The 23689-nt window shown below is 34.8% G+C and overlaps 1 protein-coding gene across 1 annotated transcript in view; it reads right to left on the bottom strand.

The window, feature by feature from the left end:
• LOC148956330 (cell adhesion molecule Dscam2-like) overlaps positions 1–23689 on the bottom strand; it is a gene marked incomplete at its 3' end in the record, with an annotated part of 359181 nt that overhangs the window by 55108 nt on the left and 280384 nt on the right. The window contains exons 21-22 of the mRNA XM_089090400.1: positions 18140–18302; positions 1167–1354 (exon numbers count right to left, since the gene is read on the bottom strand). Of these exons, the coding sequence (XP_088946526.1) occupies positions 1167–1354; positions 18140–18302 (351 nt within the window). The remainder of the gene's footprint in view (positions 1–1166; positions 1355–18139; positions 18303–23689) is intronic.

Below are 23689 nucleotides of genomic sequence, written 5' to 3'. Positions count from 1 at the left end.
CTTTTCATCGCAATTATGAAAATTGACGTTTGCTTGTCAAAAGTGATTTCACTCAAGAAACATTTATGGAATTTATGTCTCTTTTAAGACCTCTTACTGGCAGATTTTTACAATACTCTTGACCAGCACTATGTTCTTGAAGTTCTTGAAAAAAATTAGTTCGGAAACTATATCCAATATTGTCAAGTTTTTCCCAAATTTTTGGAAGTAATTGCACAAAATACCATCATAAATTTTTCCAAAAAGAAACAACTGTTGCCAATAAAGGTAAGACATTGGATGCTTGACTTTCCCTTTTCAGCTTATTGCATTATTTATTTTTTATTTGGTTGTTTTCACTGTGTTTTGAAATAACACATTTATTATTTTCCTATTGCAAATTTTTTTCAGATTCAGATTAGGATTCAATTAATCCTAAGTTATTTTGCTGTTGAAAATTTTGTTCAGATTCAGACAAGGATTCAGTTTATTCTAAGTTATTTTACTATTGCAAATTTTCCTCAGATTCAGACTAGGATTCAGTTTATCCTAAGTTATTTTGCTATAGCAAATTTTGTTCAGATTAAGACTAGGATTCAGTTTATCCTAAGTTTCCCTATTGCAAATTTTTTTTCAGATTCAGAATAGGATTAAGTTTATCCTAAGTTAATCCTATGTTATTTTACTATTGCTAATTTTGTTCAGATTCAGACTAGGATTCAGGTTAGTTCTCACGTAATTCATGGAGATACAGCTCTGAACAACGTCTTTATATTTTAAAAGGAACTTGTTTGTCACACTTGTCATGACAACAGAATGGCAAATTTTGTTCAGATTCAGAGTAAGATTCAGTTTATTCCAAGTTATTTCACTATTCCAAATTTTGTTCAAACTCAGACTAGGATTCTATTAATCATAAGACAAATTTATTGTGCAAATCATGGCTATTAGTAGGTTAGCTCTCACGTAATTCGTGGAGATACAGCTCTGAACGACGTCTTTATATTTTAAAAGGAACTTGTTTGTCACACTTGCTATGACAACAGAATGTCCAATCTTCTTGCTAAGTAAATACAGAGATAAGGAAGGGTTTGGCGCTGGAGCTTATTCTTGCAAAGGTTTCAATATCTGCTCCAATTAAAATTACAAGCCGAAAAGGAAAAACAAAAACAAAAAGAAGGACGAACCTCCCTAATGACCAGTTCATTAGCTGAGTTTTTTGAGATTCTTCTTTGATTATGAATCGTCAGATTCCCAGGGTCAAAGAACCAATTAGTTCCTCTAGTTTCTCTTCCAGAAGCTCTGCAAGGGAGAGAAATCATGCTAAGTGCTTTAGCTCTGACAATGTGATTCGTAGAAAGAAATTTTGGTCGTGCTGGAATCAAAAATACTATATTAAATCCAGAAAAGATGGTTTCTAGTGATTATCCAAAATTTGGAAAAGGTGTAAAGATTGCCGCTGGAACAAAATAATCCATAATTTTAGCGAATATTCATCCTAAAACAACAATAAAAAGTTTTCATAAATAGAATATGCTTGAATCAGCATTTATTAAAATTAATTAAAAAAAACTTTCCGAAAAATAAGTTTTTCAAAGAAAAGTAAAGGCCATTTTAAACTTAAGCTCAGGAGATACAAATACCTGTTAAAATTCAAACTCGAAACGACCAGAAATTACAATTAAAGAATAAATTAACCCCAAAACGAACGGAAATAAAATAAACAATCATAGCAAAAAACATTCAACAAGTAATAATATAAATGAATAAATAGATCTTAAAGCGAGCAATGGTTAGATTGAATATGAAAGTCAAGCTTAAAAGGAAAAAAAATATTTTTGCTATTAAAGTATAAATGAAACTTAAAACGAACAGAAATTAAATAAACAATCAATGCGAACAAACATACAATATATATTAATGTAAATGAATAAATAAATCTTAAAACGAGTAAAACTTAAATTGAACATGCAAATCAAGTTTGAATTGAATAAAAATAACTACAGACAAGAGTTTGGGTACCGTATCACTACAGAAGCATAAAACTTACTGCGGCATTGGCGCTTTACTGAAAACAATTCTTTGAAATATTTTTGCTTTTGTAACTTTAAGAAATCACAAAAATTAATTAAGATTTTAGGGAATAAATATCAGCATATGTATATTAAATTGACAATGCACATTTTTTTTTTAAGTAAACTCATTTTAATTTTTTTTCAGTAAAGTACAAATTATATTCTGGCTTTTAGAAAGCATAGGGGTTTTGAACCCTACTCACATTAATTTATGATCGTTTTGAGTTTGACTCTAATATTTATTTTAATATTTGTTCCTCTCGGGTTTCATTTATTTATTGGTACTGACTTGGGGGTAGTTGCATTCTTGGTAGATTATATGATAGTCTAGACGCCAGTTGTTGAAAATGTGAACCATAGAACGACTGAATACGATTGCTGCGAGAATTAGCCTACCTTCAACCGCCTAAATTGACCTTTTGGATTCAAAAATACAAATGGCACTTGCTTGCGAGTGATGGAACACTCCGAAACTTGACATTTTATTATATTTTGGTGTTTCATACAAGAAAATGCATGTTCCACAAAGTTTGAGGTGCAGTTTTCCGCTCAAATAGAAATGCCTAGAAGCCATAGAATGTTTTCATAACAAACTAACACGATTAGTTACAAAAAATGGCAGAGATAAAAAAAATGGTAAGACTATATGAGTCTTCAACAGTCTTGGAAAGTATAAACAAAATCAAATTGAATATTAGATATATAATGATATTAATTGTTGAAAGATCCATCAGTTCAAAAAATTTTTTCACTGTAATTTTTATTTTCATTTTCAATGCTGTAAGAACTGGAAAATAATAAATTTATAATATACGAGTAATTCATTTTCAGTGAAGCACCAATGACGCAAGTAGGGAAGCCTTAATATCTCCCGTACGAACACCGTGCTGCCATCTAGAATTTAGTGTAACGCTGACAGTACATAATTTATGGTTTTTGTCACTGAGAATGAAAAAACAGGATTTTTCTCACTTTTATGGATGTTTCTTGGACGGTTATGAGTATTAGTTAATTTGTTTGTTGTTTTTCATGGATGTCAACAGCAGTTTATGTCTGTTTTATGGGTTTTCTCAGTGAGAATGAAAAAACAGGATTTTTCTCGCATTGATGGATGTTTCATGGCTGGTTATTAGTGCTGGTCAATTTATTTGCTGTCTTTCTTGGATGTCAACAGCAATTTATGTCTGTTTTATGGTTTTTGTCACTGAGAATGGAAAAACAGGGTTTTTATCGCTTTGATGGATGTTTCATGGATGCTTATGTGTGTTGGTCAATTTATTTGTGGTTTTTCTTGGATGTCAACAGCAATGTATGTCTGTTTTATGGTTTTTGTCACTGAGAATGAAAAAACAGGACTTTTCTCACTTTGATGGATTTTAAAGATCAATTGATTTGTTGTTGTTGTTGTTCGTCCAGGTGTACGCTAGGGGGAATGTATTGATCTAGGGGAACTAAATTTACAAGGTCAATTGATTTGTTGTTGTTGTTCGTCCAGGTGTACGCTAGGGAGAATGTTATGATCCAGGAATGGGAAAACAGGATCACATGCCTCCTTCTAAACCAATCAGAGAGTCGGTTACATCTCATTCTAAGACAATAAGACAGTCGCATACAAATGGTTTAACCCATTAAATCTCAATTAGCCCTTGAGATTTAATATATAAAGGACATGCGTTGTGATTAAACTTTTTATAGTTCCAAGACACAATGGATATAACAATGAATATTATTGATGAGCTAGAAGCCTTGGCTACATCGATTTACAATGTGAGTTCTGCTTTAGTACATTTTCATTTTTTTATTTTCAAAATAAAATTATTTTCCTTGGTCACCCTCCAGTATATTCAGGTAAATCCCCCCTCCCACTCTAATACAAACTCCACTATGCTATCTTTATAGTCGTTAGAAGACTATAAAATATGTTCTTTTTAGCCATGTAAACCCCAATCCTCCCTTCCCCTCCCCCTCCCCCTCCCCATGTTTATGACTTTAATTCTGGCAATAGAAATTCTTGCAAAAAACAACCCTCAGGGCAAGGGTTTTAAGTTATGCTCTGTGGGCATATAAGATTTTATAGAAGGCGTTGTCGTAGAAAATTCAAAACAGGCTTCTTCGATTGGAAATTAAAGAGCTAGTGCCCTTTTTAATAGTCAAAAGTGATTGGAGTGTAACAAGCCCCGTTCCCCCCCCTTCCCGACGATCATTTCCTCAAACACATCCAATCAAAATTTTGAGATAGCCATTTTGTTCAGCGTAGTTGATTTCTTGATAGAAAATGCTTTTGAGGAGGACACTCCCCCACAACCTTCAGGGCAAGGGTTTTAAGATATGACCTTGGGGCATATAAGGTATTTATAGAAGGCGTTGTCGTAGAAACTTCAAAAAAAGCTCATTCGATTAGAAATTCAAAGGGATACTGCCCTTCTTAATAGTCGAAAGTGATTGGAGGGCAACTAGCACCCCCCCCACCCCGCTCATCATTCCCCCAAACATATCCAATCAAAATTTGAAGTAGGCATTTCTTTCAGCATAGTTGATTTCCAGATAGAAAATACATTTTTCAGGAGGACAATCTCCCACATCCCTCAGGGCAAGAGTTTTAATTTATGCCCTGGGGGTATATAAGGTTTTTATAGAAAGTGGTGTCGTAGAAACTTCAAAAAGGCTCTTTCGATTGGAAATTCAAAGGGCTAGTGCCCTTTTTAATAGTCGAAAGTAATTTGAGGGCAACTAACCCCCTCTCACGCCCACCTTTTCCCCAAACACATCCAATCCAAATTTTGAGACAACCATTTTATTAAACGTAGTTTTAATTTCTGGAAATTAGGTCTTTGAGGATGACAACTCCCCCACAGCCCTCAGGGCAAGAGTTGTAATTTAAGGATTCTCGGAACCCTTCCCATGATTTCTTATGGAAGGGATGTTCGTAAAAACTTTGGAGATGTCTCATTTGACTGAAAATTGAAAGTTCTTGTTCACTTTTTAAGATTCAAAAGAGATTTGAGGGTGACTATCCCCTCCCCCTCATCCACGCCCTAAATGCATCAGATAAAAATTTTGAGATGGACTTTTGTTAAAATAGTTAAAAGTTCTGATAACAAAAAACTCTGGTGTCGACACAGCCCACCAGGGCCCGGGGGTAGGCATTGTAAATTATGCCGTGGGGCATAACTTATTAAAGGGGGTTTATAACTTATGGGAAGGGGTTTTTATGGAAAGAACACATAGGAAATCTATTATAATTATATCCAATTATAAGGTTAAAATACATACTCTGAGATAGATGTAAAATTGCTTTGGCACACAAAATCCTATTAAGGTCAAAACAGTCGTGATCCCTTTGTGTCAGCAAGTGAAATCGTCTAAACCCCCTTATTGGAGCTATTTTTTCAATCCATGCATTGTTGTCAATCGCTGTCCACAAGTTATGCAAGCTGTCTATTGTTCATATATAAGGTTTTTATCAAAGAGGTAATCGTATAGACTTTGAAAAAAGCCTCATTCGATTTAAATTTAAAGTTCTAGATCCGTTTTTTTAAAGTCAAGAATAATTGGAACGTAAGCACCCCCCCCCCATGCCATAAAAACTTGAAACTTTTTGCAATCACAAACGAGCAAAAATTAATTAAAAAAACTTTCCGAAAAATAATTTTTTCAAAGAAAAGTAAAGGCCATTTTAAACTTATGCTCAGGATATAAAAATACCTGTTAAAATTCAAACTCAAAACGACCAGAAATTACTATTAAAGAATAAATGAAACCCAAAACGAACAGAAATTGAATAAACAATCATAGCAAAAAACATACAACAAGTAGTAATATAAATGAATAAATAGATCTTAAAGCGAGTGATGCTTAGATTGAATATGAAAATCAAGCTTAAAACGAAAAAAATATTTTGCTATTAAAGCGGAATTGACGACGATATTATCGTGAGTCATGCGGTTGATTTTTTCGAGAATTCGGCTGTTTCAACTGCAAAGATTGAACTTTATTCAGCTACAGTTCCAGATGACTGTTGTCCTAAGCGCGTTGGCAATAAAGCAATTACAAACAATATCAGAGATATGATAGATTTAATCCGGAAATGTGATTCTGAGAACACAACTATTCCTATTTATGTGATCTGATTTCCGACCGAAGTCCCTACCATACCGGCTGTAGCATATTCACGCTTAGCTACCAAGATTAATAATGTTGGCCGAACTCTAGATGTTATTGATTCTAAGCTCACAAATTATGATATGAATTTCCCGGCATTACCTACTGTCCCCGCGAATGATAATCTAGCCACAGTTGTTATCTTGAATGTGCCTTAGGTTTTGAATAACCCAGCAAAACGTAGAGAGGTAATTGACAAGATCTCCGGTCATGAGGCAATTAGCAGCATACGGTCTTCTAACGATAAACTTGTTGTAAGAATCGATAATGTGGCCGTGAATGATTTTTGCAAGGCTGTGCCCTCAGTTTTAGCGAACTCTGAAGCCAAACTTATCGAAAAGAAATATTTTGGTCTATTAAAGGGTATAGGCACTGATTACGATATCTCTCGCCTTACTAAATACCCTGGAGTCTCTGACGTAACAAGGCTTGGAACTTCCCATGCACTCAAAATTTCGTTTGTAGATGTTGCAACTAAGATCAATGCCATTAAAACTGGATTGAAAGTTGATTATGAAATTTTCCGCGTTTTTGAGTATTTTCAGATCCCGGGTTGTTGCCATAGATGCCGTTCTCCTGACCATGTAGTTGCCAATTGCAGAAGTTGCCAGTTGCCAGTGCCTCCCCCTTGGTTTCCGGATTCTGACAAAAGATCTTCCATTTACTTACATACATGCCAGCGGCTCCCGGTCTAACCTTGACCACTGTGTATGCTCTGCTGGTGTTACAACTTCAAATGTCCACGTTGATGAAGATGAAAGAGATTATGACCACATACCCATAACTCTGTGTGTGTCAGTAACAACTAAAATAGTAATAAATGCTCCCCAATCCGTAGAAAAAAAGTGGTTTCAACGGTAAAAATGGACTTGTTGTGATTGGCCTCTATATGTGGCCATGCTTGCAAGCCTGCTGAGTACCATTCATGTGCCTTATAACCTCCTTTGTTGTGGAGTTACCTCACCCAGTGCTCGTTTGCAATTGAATACGTATTATCATCAAATCATTTTATGTTTGAAAAAAACCGAACAAGTAGCTGTCCCAATTGAACATATTCGGTCCAACACACGAAAGTTTGTTTGGAATTATGACCCTCTTTTAAAAAAAGTGAAAAATCAGGCCAAGCTCTGGTTACGTATTTGGATTGCTTGTGGGCGTCGCTCTCGTGGTACTGTTTTTGATATTAAACGTAAAACGAAAACGGCTTATTAAAGACAACTGCGGTCCGTCCGTGAAGCTGGAGTTAATTTTCCAAACAGTTCGAAAGAGTGGAAGTTTGTGACGAATTCTTCTAAGTTTACTGATAATAAGAGTGATAATATTCCGCAATCAGCTTGGATCCAACATTATTCTAATATTTTTTCCCGTGTTAATTTCGCTGTACATAGCCGATATTTCCAAATCCTTGCTAAGTACCTTCCCGAAAAAATGCAACAAAAGCACGTCCCTCCTGTGTCAGCTGATATAATTACTGATTCGATCAGGCGGCTGAAGTCTCAGTCTATTGATATTGATGGTATAAGTGTTTTTCATTTACGGAAAGATTCTCGAGAACTTGTAAAACATTTGCAGCTACTTTTTCAAATGTGTCTTTGCTGTTCTTTAGTGCCTGATAGTTTCCTATGTGGTACTGTTACCTCAATTGTAAAGAGAGGAAAAGACGTAAATAAATGTGATTCTTATAGGCCTATTACTGTCGCCTGCAATATTAACTTTCTGAATATGTGCTTCTTCCCTATATTATTGATTTTGTGAATTATGATGCTAATCAGTTTAGTTTTAGAAAGGGGATTTCTTGTCAACATGCACATCGGGTGCTTGCTCTCCTTTTTAAGGATGCACAAGCGAAAAGTCAATCATTACATATATGTGCTTTAGACATATCTAAAGCTTTCGACAGTGTTGTGAACCCTCAGGCTTTTTATTCTTTACATCAGCTTGGTATAAACCCATCGATTATTTCTCTGCTAAGTTTTTGGTATTCGAATTCATATGTTAGATTGAAATCGATTGGATGTGCTTTTGGAAATATTCCTGTTAAATGCGGGGTTAGGCAAGGAGGAGTTCTTTCGCCTCATATTTTTAATGCTTGTATTTCGAGTGTGATTAATAAGATTCCCTCCAGTGGTTTTTTTGGTTTTTCGGAAGTGTCTTATTTAGCATATGCTGATGACCTCCTCCTGATTAGTCATTCCAAAAGGAGGCTTGAACAGAATTTTAGCATGGTTGGATCTATGCTTAGTGAAATAGGCCTATCATTAAATACTTTGAAATGTGAATATTTACTTTTTAATGCTGTTAATCCCCCTGCTACTCCCCTTGCTTGCACACCTTTATGGTACCTAGTGTCCCTGTTATCAAATGGCTTGGTATTTCTATATGTGAATCCGTTGGAAGCATCCGGCGTAAATTTATTTGTGATTCGAAGGATAAGCTTAAAGCTGGTTATGCGAAAATAGTTGCAAACCGTGGACGTTTTAATAGGCATGGTCTTGCTAAACTCTACTGTAGTTTCTGTGACCATGCGATTTTATCCGCTTCTGGGCTGTATCCGTCTTTTACTAAGCATGATCTGAAACAAATGAAGGTTAATTATTTTAGATACTGTAAGTTCCTATTGTATTTGCCGCTTGCTGTGCGCAATAGGCGCCTTGTTGGTCGTTGTGGTGCAATAGCAATTCTGTCCTCGCTTGAAACAGTGCAAGCGAAGATCAGTCAGGATGCTAGTTTTTGGTTGGGCCTACATCACAGTCTTATCCGTTTTATTTATTAGTGATTATATTTGTTGTAAGATTGTCGTTGTTCTTTTCTTTTTTTTTGTGTTTGTATTACTCCACTATTTTACATTTATTGTACAGTGGGTTAAAAATAAAATAAATAAATAAATTGATTTCGTTATTTAATTTCTGTTCGTTTTAAGTTTCATTTATACTTTAATAGCAAAATATTTGTTTTCTTTTTAAGCTTGATTTTCATATTCAATCTAAGCATTACTCGCTTTAAGATGTATTTATTCTTTTATATTATTACTTGTTGTTTGTTTTTTGCTATGATTGTTTGTTTAATTTCTGTTCGTTTTGAGTTTCATTTATTCTTTAATAGTAATTTCTGGTCGTTTTGAGTTTGAATTTTAACAGGTATTTGTATCTCCTGAGCTTAAGTTCAAAATGGCCTTTACTTTTCTTTGAAAAACTTTTTTTATGAAAGTTTTTTTTTAATTAATTTGGTGTAAAAAGGCTCATAAGATTGTACACATTAAAAATTACATGCACAGAGTCGATAGCTATTTTGAACATGAAACCGAACATCTCTTCACATTCTAAAATACGAAATAAACAAGAACATAGAGTCGTATTCTATTTTAGCATAATTAGCACTATTCACCTTGTTCATGCTATTGCCCAAAAACTGAAAGGTTCGGATGACCGTCAACCGCTCAATAAGACAATTCACTATATCAATTCAAATTAAAGCGGGAATTTAACATGGCCAAAATCCAAAAATTTGAACCGCCATCGACGGATACTAGCAAACAATTATATTCGCTAGTATCCGTCGATGGCGGTTCAAATTTTAGGATTTTTTGCAAATCGCGGATATTACTGAATGACTCACTTTTATGGTTGTTGGGTATTTGGTTTTAATTCTTATAATTTTTAGCTTTTATTGAATTTTATTCCTATTTTAATGTTTTGTTTTTTTCATTCGATTTTTGTTGTTTTGTTGTTTTTTTCACATTGAATTTCCGTGTTTTATTTTGTTGGTTTTTTCTCTGGCACTCTCATTGAATGTATTTTTTATTTATTTGGTAATACCTAGGAGTTTAAAGGAAGTTGCTGAAATCTCAGGAGGAATAGGATGAAGGAAAAGAGGAGGGGGCTTGAGGAAACTGACAGATACTATGGTCGATTTACAGGATTAACCATCATATCAAGAGAAGAAGCCTCGCCTTCAATGTCATGGGGGATACCCATTGGATTGCTATAAATGTATTTAGACCACGTCTCTACAAAGGTTAGGTCGTTGACAAATTTCCACCTGTCAGGGTAATCCATTGAAAGGCTGTTGATCATGACGGAAAACAGGAGGGGGGTCAAGAATAGTACCTCGGGGAATACCATTGTGAATGGAAAGGTGCCTGGAGTAGCAATCTTGAATTTTGACTGCCTGTGATCTATTTGAAAGAAATCAGGCAACGAACTTGACTAAGAACGTTTCAACCTCAAATTTTTTGATAAGTTTTTCTATCAAGATATTATGGTTAATCAGGTCGAAAGACTTTTGTAGGTCAACAGAAATTAGGTTTAGCCAGGTGTTTGTCTCTCAATTAGTCTCCCCATGGAGTCAACGAGGTGGATAAGATAATGTCAGGTTGATGTAGATTTAAGATTTCCGAACTATCTAGGATCAATGAGGGGATGGACTTGGTCCCTGAGCCAGTCAATAAGAAAGCTTTCATATAATTTTGAAAAAATAGAAGTCAGAGATATAGGACAAATGCCACCAAAGCCAGGCTTACCGTGTTTCTTTTTTATCGGAGTTATGAAACATTGTTTCCAAAGGGAAGGGAACAATCCATATTGAGTGCATTGATTGAAAGGAATGGAAAGGGGCTTTGAGAGGTAATCACTGAATGCTTTAACAAGTGGGACAGGAATATCCAATGGGCAAGTGCTTGATTTTTTAAAAGAAAATTTACCACGTCACATGGGAAAATGTAAGTGACCTTAAAAGGGGTTGCGACACTAGAAGTTACATAGGATAGGGAGGTTTTGGACAATTGAAGCATGGAACTCATTCAGATTATTTGCTGTTGTCTTTGGAGGTTCATTTAAATTAAATTTTAGCGGTTCTGGTCTCTTGTAAGCAGGTATTTTGATTTGGAAATACCAATTTTTGGGTTTATCCTGGCAAAGGTCTTTAACTTTATTTTTGTAATAAGTTCTGGCAGATTTTCTTATTTCTTTTTAAGTATTTTCTTATTTTATTTGCTTCCTCTAGTTTACCTTTTTTGAATAAGTTAAATTTTTCCTGGATTAGTATTTTAAAATAATCATTTATATATTAGCATCTTTTCTAACTTTTTCGCGAAAATGAGCCATACAATTGTCATTCAGTTTGTTTGTGGAAAGTAAGGATTTTGTCATCAAGATTATTTAGACCATAAATGTCAGACCTATATTCCTTAGACAACCAAGGTCCAAACGAAAAAACACCAGAATCACTGAGGGGACGGTAAGATCAGCTTGTGGTTGTTAACGAATGTAGGAAAGATGAAGAAGGAGATAAAAGGAGACAATAATGGTAACTATCATCTAATGGAGGCAGGGCTTGGGGAGGACTGTAAAACTTTTTAATATTGGAACAAATTACATCAAGAGAGGTATTTCCTCTTATTGTCAGAATTTTAACTAATTGTTTAATATTAAGAAAGGTACAAACAAAATCCATCTTGAGGTCATTTGCATCACCTAGTAAAAAATATCAGTATTTGGATACTTGGATAAAACAAAGTCAGCACTAGTCTGGAATTGCTGTATAAATTTACGTTTTGGTCGATATTTTGGTTTGAGGAATTATTAAAAAAAACTGCTGCTACTAATATATCAAAAGGACTTAGATTAAGCCAGAGGGTTTCATCATACTCGGAGAGGTTAGAAGTGGAAATCGAGTTTCGGCTCAAGGTTATTTTGATCAAAGAACAAATACCTCAGCCTTTTTTCCGAGAGGATGAATCGGAAACGTGAAGCTTAATGAACTGGGAGTAATTATTTATTCTAAGGAATTCAGGGTTTTGTGCCTGAACCTCTATTACAGCTATGACGTTAATATTCTGAATTTCAGTGATACTCTCGAGTTCAGTTAGTTTTACGAAGTTTAGGCTCTTGGCATTGGTAAGTAGGAACTTAGGAAACTTGAAGCAATTAGCATACAGATGTATTTTTTCAGTTGGGGGCTGGGGGTTAAGGGATGGGTTTTTCAGTACTATAAGTATGGAGGTAGGAACTACAACTCTTGAGGCTGGTGATATGAGACTTTGATATAGAGAAGTAGGGACTCCTGGGTGGCTGTAAGGATTTGGGAGAAAGACACAAAATCTTTTAAACCTGGGTCACTCTTGACTGATAATATTTGGGAGGGATACAAGACGGTGGTATTTTCAGGGGGATCAACTCGGGAAGGGTTAACTGGCTGGAGCGTTAAGAAGGGAAGGATTTTGTTGGGAAAATGTGTTTTTTTGCTCGGCAGTAATGATGGAAGTTTTTTGAGTGAGCAGGGTGGATTTATAATAAAAATGGAAGAGTATGCGCTGATGAGCTAATTTTACTAATCAAATGAAGGGGGCTCTGCTTGTGGGTTGATTGAGAACTTGTAACTATTTTCATATCAAAGGTTTTACTGCACTTGGCTATAGCACGATAATCCCTGATTTTCAAAGGTAATAACATGCACTTAGTTTCAAAACACAGGTCACTTTGAAATTTATGGCAGGGTTTGGAATGGGGAAGGGAGCAATAACTGTCTTTACAGTGACTAGTTGTTAAAAAAAACATTCATGGATGAACAAAAGTACAATCACTCTCTTTTATAAACTTGTTGGCCAAGTGAAATCGGCAGGCTACAGAATTTTTTCCTGGTTTGACTTCAGGAACTGAGTTTAATACTTAATTTGTCTCTGACCTCTGGATCCGGAATATTAATTGAGTTGACATTTAAATTGTCACTTACCTCTGGATCTGGAATATTAATTGAGCTCACATTTAAATTAACACTAACCTCTGGAACTAGGTCACCGATTAAATTCATATTTGAATTGTCACTTCCTTCATTGATATTCGTGTGTTTAGGGTTATTTTTGCTTCTGAATTGAATTGCATTTGGTTTGACATTATCAATTTGTATTCACAGACTCAAGTGTGTTCTTAATTATATTTCCCCTAAGATCAATGAAAGTTTTTTCTTCAGCACTAATAGGAAGGGAGAGGCCACATAGCGGGCTGGAATCACAATTGCCAAAAGGAATATTTTCGGTCTGCCAGGAGGCATCATTAGAGGACTCAACATTAGATTCAAAATTAGCACTAAATAGATTTTTCAGTCTGGCAGGAGGAATAATTAGTAGCTAACATAAGTGGATAATCCGTCGGGACACTGGTGTAAACTTTAGTAGGTTTTTCTGGGTTAAAACCTGTAATTAAATTCTAAGGATCTGTCAAAGTCCATTTCCTTGATAAAGCCCATTTCCTTGATGACTACATTAATTCTGAATAAATGCTATAGTTACCAATTTAGATTACTTGAGCAAGTTCAAATTCTGCTTCTGTCCTAGTCAAAACTTTACAAAGTGGTGCAGCGGTTTTCGCTGGAGGGGATTACAGTTCATACCATCCTCTAGAGTTCAATCTACTGTTGTTACATATCAAGTTAACATTTTCTTTTTAGGCCCATCACCTACAATGTCGCCTTAAGTTTCTTAATCTTCAAATTTTGGTAAAATTCATCTTTTTCAACTGTAATTGTGGCGTAGAGACTATCCGCTGAAAACCGTTTCGGCTCTTGCACAATTGTGTTATTGATATGTGCTAAAAAACTTTTCATCGTTTGACGTCGGAAGTTGAAAATTGTTACCGTTTGCATCGTCAAAGATTCCAGATTCCATCTTCCAGCTTCAGTTCCAGGTTCCCGCTCCAGATTCCAGTTTTTGAAAAAAAAGTGAACGTCGAAGGACAATTTACGAACGTAAGTCATGCATTTTAAGTTTGCACGTGAGTAGGAAATATGTTAGGAGTGTTGAATAAAGACTTTGCCCTGTTTTTACAGCGTTGACTTAATTAATTTTTTTGACTCATTTTTTTTTACTCATTTTTTTCTCGTTTGAAATGAGCGCAATTCGAATTTTAGATCCTTCTGATCCTGAATTCGATAAAGATATTGCTTCATCCTTTTTGAAGGAAATAAAAAGTAAAAGTTTAAATGTCCCTTTGAGTTTTGATTCTTCGTGTAAGGATTATAATCCCACTTCAATCGTAAAATTTTTGACTATTGTGGGTAATTTAATGGCCAAAGAAAATGCCACTATAAGAAGTAGTGTAAATATGGGAGATAATTCTGAGGATGATATAAATGATACAGCTATTAAGGGTAAGAGCAACAAGGAGAATTTGAATCAAAGAGTAATTGGGCCAGTAATGGATCCCCTGGGAAATATTCCAATTCTTGAAAATGCAAAATTGATAAAAACCTTTTTTTAGCCAATAGAGAAGGGTGAAAACACTGCTTGGCTGGTCAGACTCACAGGTGATAGGTGCAGTACCACTTAGATTAACAGGGCCATTACTTAATTTTTTGAGGATAGAGATTTCTAAAATATTAGAAATTTAGAGGGATTTTGAAAATGAAATGACGCAGGCGTATTTATCAGGAAAGACAGCTGGAAATAAATTCAAAGATTTAGCTGAATTGAGGCAAACATCCAGTGAAACAGTGTATCAGTTTTATAAAAATGTGCAGATCGCCACAAAATCGTATCGATCTGGGTATGGTGGATTAGTAGGTTTTTCTGATAGTATAGGCCTGGATTGTTTTATTGAAGGCTCGAGACTAAATGTTAAGACATATTTATTAGAGTATCATTATGATTCTGTTTATAAAACGTATAAGAAAGCACAGCGTTTTGAAGCTATTGAACATGCAATTGGTGAAGAAAAGTAGGAATTTTTTCAGCAACCGTAGATGCTGAATTTTGTTGGACAGGACAGAATGAAGGACTCCGTCAGAACTGGCCTGACGTAAAACGTGACCAGGGGATAGGTAGATTTTTTTTTTGGTGCAGGATGTAGGTGTCATATTAGGAATTTAAGCAGAAATTTTAAGCAGAAATTTTACGAAAACAAGATTATGACGAGAAACTGAGAATTTACTATAAGGCACTGACCTAGAAAGGTGTATTATCGAAAATGATGAGAAATTTATTATAAGGCTCTGACGTAGTGAGGCGTTGTACTGAGAAAAATGAGGCTGGTGAAGGGGCAAACTGCTGTTGACCGAGGGACCAGATGACTGATAAGTTATTTAATTTATTAGGCACAGGCGCAGTTAGGCGTTGTGTCGAAAGAGATGAGGCTGGTGAAGTGGCGGACTGTGGTCGACTGAGGGACCAGGTGTTGTTAACGGGTTCAGAGGATCCAGGGAAAGGAAGGTCTGAGCGGTTAACGAGTTCAGAGGGTCCTGGGAAAGGAAGATCTGAGCTCCCCTGGTTAAAGAGAGAGGTAGGCGGTGGAATACCGAACCTCGGAAACCCTACAGGTTTCGTGCCATGGACAATAATAGTCGACAGGGCGGAAAAGAGTTCCGTGCCAGAGAAAATAATAGTCGACAGGGCGGAAAAGTGTTCCAAGGCAGAGAAAATAATAGTCGACAGAGCGGAAAAGAGTTCCGTGCCAGAGAAAATATTAGTCAACAGGGTGGAAAAGAGTTCCGTGCCAGGAAAAATGACAGATAACAATTTTGCGTCTTGGCTGTTGAATATTTTTGGCGGCCTGTTTCTAAAGGAAAGTGTTCATTATTGTTATCCCCTAGGAGGCGTTGGCAAGGACAAAGGGATCCCTAGAACAGCTTAATTAGTCCTGCCAAGTGTCTTAGTAGATTCGGCAATAAAACTGGCTCATGATCACTTACTCATTAGGGGGTCACATGTCTATGGAGAAGACATTAGACCGAGTGAGCCGTATCTTTATATTTGATAGAATGGGTGCAAAAATTTTAGAGTATTGCGAAAGATTAGTATGTTATTGAAGTATAAACGGTGTTGGGAATGTATGTCGAGTCAAAATGAGGATGTAGCTAGGTTTTATACTGATTAACTGGACAGGAGAAATGCTTTCTTTGAAATAAGAAAAATAGAAAGATAAAAATGACAAGCAAAAGCTGTGTGACAACTTTTCTCAACTGATGTATTTACTTCCTTTTGATATTTTATGAATAGTAAAAGAACCAAACGATTTGGGAAAAAAAAAGAATTAAAGCTTTGGTAAAAGGAAAGTAAAAGAAAATCTCATTGTGTTTCTGTTGAAGATTATGATTTTTGTTTAAGTGTTCTGTTCAAACTTTTTTTTTTATAAGATATTCTGACGATGTGCAAATTTTCCTATTAGGTGTAGCTATGCGAACTTAGCATGACAATATAAAGCGAAATAAAAGTGCCAATTGGGAAAATATTTTCTTGTGTCTTGTTGATTCAGTTTTAGATTCAGTATTTTATTTTATGTTCTTGTTAAGTGAACCTTTGTTTGAGGATAGAAAATCATTTTTTTTGTGAAAAAAAGATTTTGAAAACCCCGGGGAAAATATGTCAACTTTAGTAGGTTTTTCTGGATTAATACCTGTAATTAAATTCTAAGGAACTGTCAAAAGGCCATTTCCTAGATAAAGCCCATTTCCTTGATGACTATATTAATTCTGAATATATGCTATAATTCCTAGAAGCTGACGAACTAAAAAAGAAGTTCTGTCAAATGTCCTAATGTGTGGCTGCATGTTGTGCTGAATATAAGTCACCAATTTAGATTACTTGAACCAGTTCGAATTCTGTATCTATCCTCGTCGCATGTACATTTACTGTATTATATGTATAATAAACATTTTATACTCTAAATATAAACTTTGTGATGGTTAGAGACTCTTTCGAATTGTTGTTATCACTTGTCAAAATATATACAAACATTTTTGGAATTACCAGTTTTTTGCTCCTTAAGCGATTTAATATGCTTCTTCATATATGAAAATCTTCAATTTTTCCGCATAAGCGTGACAACGTCAATGCAATACTGATGTATATAAAAATGACGCCTGTCACGTATTTTTTTCCCAAAATTAAGGCTGTTAACGAATTTTATCAAACTTATGACCTACTTAAATCATTTTTTTTTAGGTCAGAGTATACCAGGATGCCAACTTTCTCGAGAAAACGTGGAGCCGTTTTTGAGAAAAAATACATACTTACATAAATAAATAAATATAAAATTATTGCTCGTTTACAATGATAGTATATATATATATATATATATATATATATATATATATATATATATATATATATATATATATATATATATATATATATATATATATATATATATATATATATATATATATATATATATATATATATATGTATGTATATGTATATATGCCACATTTATGGCAATCCTGGATATACTATGAAATACGAACATGAATGAAAAATAATTATTCCCGAATAAATGTACAGGGCAATATTAAAACTTAGAACGAACACAAAATGAGCCGTATATTAGAGACTGTTCCCCCCGCAGCCCCCCACCCCTTACGCTATCATTTTATTGTGCCTTAGAAATTTTTCTCCTTCCTATTCAACTGCTCTTGTGTTTGAGCAGTTGATCTTAAAGAATTGGGACAAAAAGTCTAACTTAATAAGGGAGCAGTTTAGCTTTTCCTGAAGATCAAATCATTATTTTCTAGCAGTTTACTTTATACTTAAAGAAAAGATGGGTGACGATGGCTCTCATTACATAATATTAAGGTGTAATTATCATCTATATACCACTCGTTCTGGGTGAGGGGAGGGGTGCTATCGTCTTGCCGTTATCGTCACTTTCTTTTGGAACGTAATAAGACCCAAATATGTGCTGTTTTGCGACTTATTGGATGCTGGTTGAAGATCTAGCAACAAAGTCTACGGAACAAGAAGGCATACAAACAAGAATACTCTCTTGTAAGGATCAGAAACTTGCTTAATCCAAATTGTCAGGTATCATATGACTAGAATTATTCGCTTAAAGTACCCTTAGAATAACGTCGCTTGATTGTTTTCAGAGCTGAAAATCAGTGATTACCTGTGAGTTACCAACATAACCAATTACAAAGGTAAGAAGAAAAGGATATACCTTTTGAAGATGGGACTACTGTGACAATGGAGCTCTTGGGGCTAATTCCATCTGAAGATATAATCTGAACTGAGAAGTCATATTTCCGTCCAGGATGCAAATTGGGTATGTGGTAAGACATTTCAACTTCGTTGGATTTAGGATAAATCGTTAGAGAAATATCCTGGAAAAGACAAGAAAGTGTTGAGCCTTAGACAAGGAAGACAGATTATTTTGAAAAGATTAAAAAAAGTCAAAGCTGAGAAAACCAAAAAGATGCAGTTCGAAAAAAAGAAGAACTGTTTAGAATTGCATATATATATATATATAGATATATATATATATATATATATACATATATATATATATATATATATATATATAGATATATAGATATACATATATAAAAATATATATATATATATATATATATATATATATATATATATATATATATATATATATACACATATATTCCTTTAAACATGTCATGAAATTTACTGTGTATTTCTGACATACTGGGAAGTAGTTGTATTTTTTTTTTTTTTTTTTTTGTGTGTGTGTGTGTCTGTTTACATTCGACCACACAAATGCCCGTGAAAACAAGAGGGTCAACAGCCAATCCTGCTACCACTTATCTAGGGGAATAAAAGACCCCCCCCCCTCCCCTCCCCAATTGACACTTCTGGCTAAATATATTTTTTGTTCAATGGAGAGGTTTTATTCCCATTGAGTATACAAGGTGAGCTATATGAAAAAGCTAATTAATTTTTCTAGTTTTATAGGCAATATCTGAAGAATCGATGAAAATTTAATACAAAGAGTTGAAATAATAAGAGTTGAAACCTTACTGCAGCATTATCGACAAGCAATAAGTTGAGGTTTAGTTAAACGTCTTCTCCGAAAAGGTAAATCCGCTTTTACGGAAATTTGGAGGAAATACCCACAGAAGAAGTATTGGAACGTCTGCTCGAAGAAATCTCTGACGACTCAAAGATTTACTGTTAGTAAATCCTTTGCATCTTCTAACCCCATTTGAATTATGGAAGTCTTCCGGTGGGAAATTCTACTGTGTGGAATCATCGGGGTGGAGAGGTGGAAACCGGACGTTTGTGCTAGGCTAGCACATGGAGGCAGCCAGTAAGCTGGACACTTCCTGGTAAAATTAACACCCGTGATTTCGCCAAACATCAATAATGTCATTGCACCCCGGAAGGCACCACGCTCCCGCTGGGAAAAGTGACGGGGTGAAAAATAGACATGCCTTTCCAGATAGTAAAGTCCCTCTGAAGATCAAATAAAAAAATGCACGATCAATAAAGATAGAAGTAACAAAGGCGCCAGTTGCAAATAAGATGCAGAAGTATGGAACCGATATACTCTGCTTGGCTTAAATTTAGATCTCTGACTATGGTACATCGACTATTTTTAGCCCAGAAAATGAGCCATACTATTATTATTATTATTATTATTTATTTTTAACCCACACTATACAGAGGTACAATACGTGGAATATCACGGGTAAAAATACAAAAAATGCGACACAATACAATATATAAATCAAAAATTACCAAATTACATTTTAAAAAATAATAATTTAAAATAAACGAGAGCAAAAAAAAAAAAAAAAATAACGTGGAAGGAGGGGGAAAACAGGAAAAAAAAACAAAAAAAACTGACAACATGCAAAATCAAAAAAGCAGGCATTAATATTATCATTATTGGATTTTTACTCACTCTTTACAAATCTAAATTGTAGAATGACCAAACAGAGAAAAACAACTAAACAAATAAAAGAAAAATAACTTAGGACTGAAAAAACCTGATAAGGTGATGGCGCGGAGAAAAACGGATACAAGCAGTATTTGAAAGTTTTCTGTGTAGTTCTTCCAGTTTTTCAGTAATATTAGGAACAAGAAATTTATTAATAATTACCCAGTTTTTGGTCCAAGGTGGAAGAAACAACAAAAATTTACAAAATCTAAAATAATTAATCCGGATTCTTTTTAACTCAGTTTTCTTCAGAAGGATGAAAATTCCAGAAGCAAAAAGAATTGAATGGTCACAAAAAGTTGAGTAGAGCTTGGCTAACGCGAATTTATGATATTTACCTCAATTGGCAAAAATCTTAGCATATCCTAATTTAATTTTCATATTAATATCTGAGACTATGCGCTGGCGCAAGCTCGGAAGACTATTAGTAATAGAAATACCGAGCCATCGAAGAGAATCTACGAGTGGGATAGTAAATCCACTTCAGCGAAGGGAAGTACTAAAAATGTTATTAAAAGAAAGAAATTTATATTTATCTACATTAAGAGACAGGCCTATGTCTGAAAAAGAAGAAGCAACACGAGCAACCATGTTAGATAAACCAGTTTTAGTACGGCTTATAAGAAGCAGATCATCAGCGTAAGCCAGGTAGGAAACATCAGAAAAACCGGAGAGATAGGTAGCCGAAATCTTTGCCAGAACACCTGAAATACACAAATTAAAAAGGGTCGGAGATAAAACTCCACCTTGTCTTAAACCTCTTTTCAATTTAATATTAGATGCAGGCAGAGATTTCAGCCGAAGAAAAGAATTAGAGTACCAGTACCGAAGAAGCAAAATAACCGATAGATTGACACCGCAACCACGAAGAGCAGAAAAAAGCTGACTATGACATACACTATCAAAAGCTTTTGATAGATCTAGAGTACAAAAATATATACTCCTTCCCTTAGAAGAATTTTCAAGGAGCAAAGAAGATAATACACGATGTGCGTGTTGACAACCTACTCCGGGCTTAAATCCAAACTGGTTATCTCTCTCAAGCATATTATTAGTCACAAAAGGTATTAAAACATGCTCAAGAACTTTACTAAAAGTGCAAGAGACAGTAATAGGTCGGTAAGAAGAGCAAATAAAAGGAGAATTCCCTTCTTTAAAATTGAAGAGACAGTACCACACAAAAAACTCTCCGGTACACTAGAAGTACAAATACACATCTGGAGAAGTAGGTGTATATGGTTAATAAGGGGGAGCAATCTAATAAAAGGTGAAATCTAGATATACCATCATTATCAACATTATCTGATTTAAGTTTCTTAATTGCTTCAATTACGGATGAAAGAGAAATAGGAACACAGAGACGCTGAGATAGAGGGGTACTAAAAATAGCAGAAAGAGAATGAGAATACAAATAATGCACACGGTAATTAACATTAGAAAAAATAGACGAGTAATGGTCATGCCTAGCAGATGCAGGAAAACAATCACTATTTGGTACATCACTTCTAATCGACTCAGAATTAATAACGTTTCGCCATTCTCTCTTTGACACTGGAAAATCCATACCACGATAACGCATAGACTTAAGATATTTTTTATATTCCCTGCGGGTCTTACGCTTAAGGTCAGAAACAATACCACAGGGCGGTCTATCACACTCATTCCAAACTTTTAACCAAAACTTAGCTTTATTACTATATTACTATCTGTATTACTCGGGAACAGATGAAAACTCTGGTTTCTTTTTCGCTGCTGCAAATATCGCCCTTATTACGTGGAAGCCAGTACCTCAAAGACTTGCTAGAGCAGAGTGTAGAGGCCAAAACACTAACCTTAAAGTCATCTCTGCATACGCCTCAGCCTTAAATGCGACTGATAAAGCAAAGACTATGTTTTAAGACGGCCTGAAATGACCTCTGACTCAAGTTTGGTCCCGAGACTTTCTTTTTCTTGCTGGAAATTGGAATGTTAAGAGTTGGACCAAAGGACAACTCAACTCAGTTTATAGTTGGCCTTCTCAGCTTAGAAACACGTTGTAGAAACAGTGAAAGGCTCGTTGGGTTTGCTCTAGAAAAGAATTTAATTTTCCAGCACAAAAAAAAAATTTGATTACTTCGTACTCCAATGACAAGATTATTCACTTATCAAATGTAGATTTAATAGTTCTCTGCTAAATTCCTGGTCATCTCTTGGTGCCAAAACAGGCTCCAAGTCTGGTTCAGATCACAATCTTCTGCAGCAATGTAGGAGTTGGTAAAAGAAATTCTTGATAAGTTAAAACCAAAAATAAAAAATAGGATCAGCAAAAAACCGTCAATTTAGCCAATAAGTATCGCGCGTCCTGCTCAAAAAACAGAGCATAAGAAGCAAACAGCAGAAGTTAAAGAAATAATCTAGGGCAGGCCACAGGGAGAATCATCAGCAACTCTTTGGACTGATGTACCATGCTTAAGCTTATACAACTTAAAAATACAAAAAATTGTTAAATAGTTTTGGATATTGATCAAAACTGAGTGAAGAGCTTTCTGGATTGGTGTACAATATTTTAGTAAAAAAAGTATAAAAAAAACTTGTTAAATTACTGGAATGATCCACCAAATGGGGGGGGAGGGTAAGCAGGGGTGCCAGTTTACGAAAATGCATACAATGCTCAGTTGAAAATTTCAAACTTCAATATAAAATTGAAGATAGAACATTCATGAAAATACAGGAAAGTGGGGGGGGGGGTGCTTCTCCTCAGCCGTGAGAAGCTTAAAGCTTTGTGGATATTGAAGGGAAATTCTTCTATATTTCTTGAGAAGATGTATTTTTTTTATTCTTTTTTTTTACAATTTAAGAGGGTGTAACACATCCACATTTTTCAATTAAATTACAAGCACGAAGCCTCTGTTTTATATAGTTTATTTATACTAGTTAAGGAGGTAACTCATGGGCCTGCACTTCTAAAGTAATTCACTAAGGCATATTTTCAGACTTGTTGACTGTTTTTATTAAATCATTAACAATATGTAATATTTTTTTAAATTAAATTTGATTAGATTGACTATCTTGAAAGCCATATAATTGAGGCTATGTAGGCAAATAAGTTCCCGGATGTACTTGGTCTCTTGGAGAGCGGTCAATAAGCCGCCCGATTATTATTAAGACCTATAAAAGGTACTAGAACTTATAAATAAAGATCGAAGGACCTCCCCCCCCTCCTCCGCAAGTTTCTCCGACTCTATATTCAATATAACGAGGCCATAAGAACATAAATTAGTGGCGCATTGTCTAGTCTACTGTAACGCACAGACAATAATGTAAATGATGTGAATGATATAAATAGGTACACTGCCAAGTTGACTGTACCCACTGTACCATAGAGACTATAATGTTAAAGTATGAATAAGAAGAAGCCTGAAATAAAATGGCTGCAACCATCTAGTGTAATTGGTTCAAGTATTTTCTTATAATTAATTAAAAAAAAAGTTTTTCCACAAAATAAGTTTTTCAAAGAAAAGTAAAGAACTCCATGAAACAAAAAATGAGAAAATAGAATCAAATAATCTACCAAGCGTGAAACTACCACAAATCAGCATCGATAAATAAATGAAACCCAAAACGAACCAAATTACAATAAATAACCGAGTCAATCTCAAAACGAGCAGCAATTAACATAAGTTGGGCTCAAAACCCCTATGCCTTCTCAATACCAGAACATAATTTGCACTTTAATGAAAAAAAATATAAATGTTTTCACTTTTATAACATTAATAAACCAAATAATACTAACGTTTTGATTACTAAATATCAGTATGT

The sequence above is a fragment of the Artemia sp. Qi Xiang Cuo genome, chromosome 1, assembly GCF_049724085.1.
Source record: "Artemia sp. Qi Xiang Cuo chromosome 1, ASM4972408v1, whole genome shotgun sequence".
Classification (NCBI taxonomy): domain Eukaryota; kingdom Metazoa; phylum Arthropoda; class Branchiopoda; order Anostraca; family Artemiidae; genus Artemia; species Artemia sp. Qi Xiang Cuo.
This window is presented reverse-complemented; position numbering and strand designations above follow the sequence as displayed.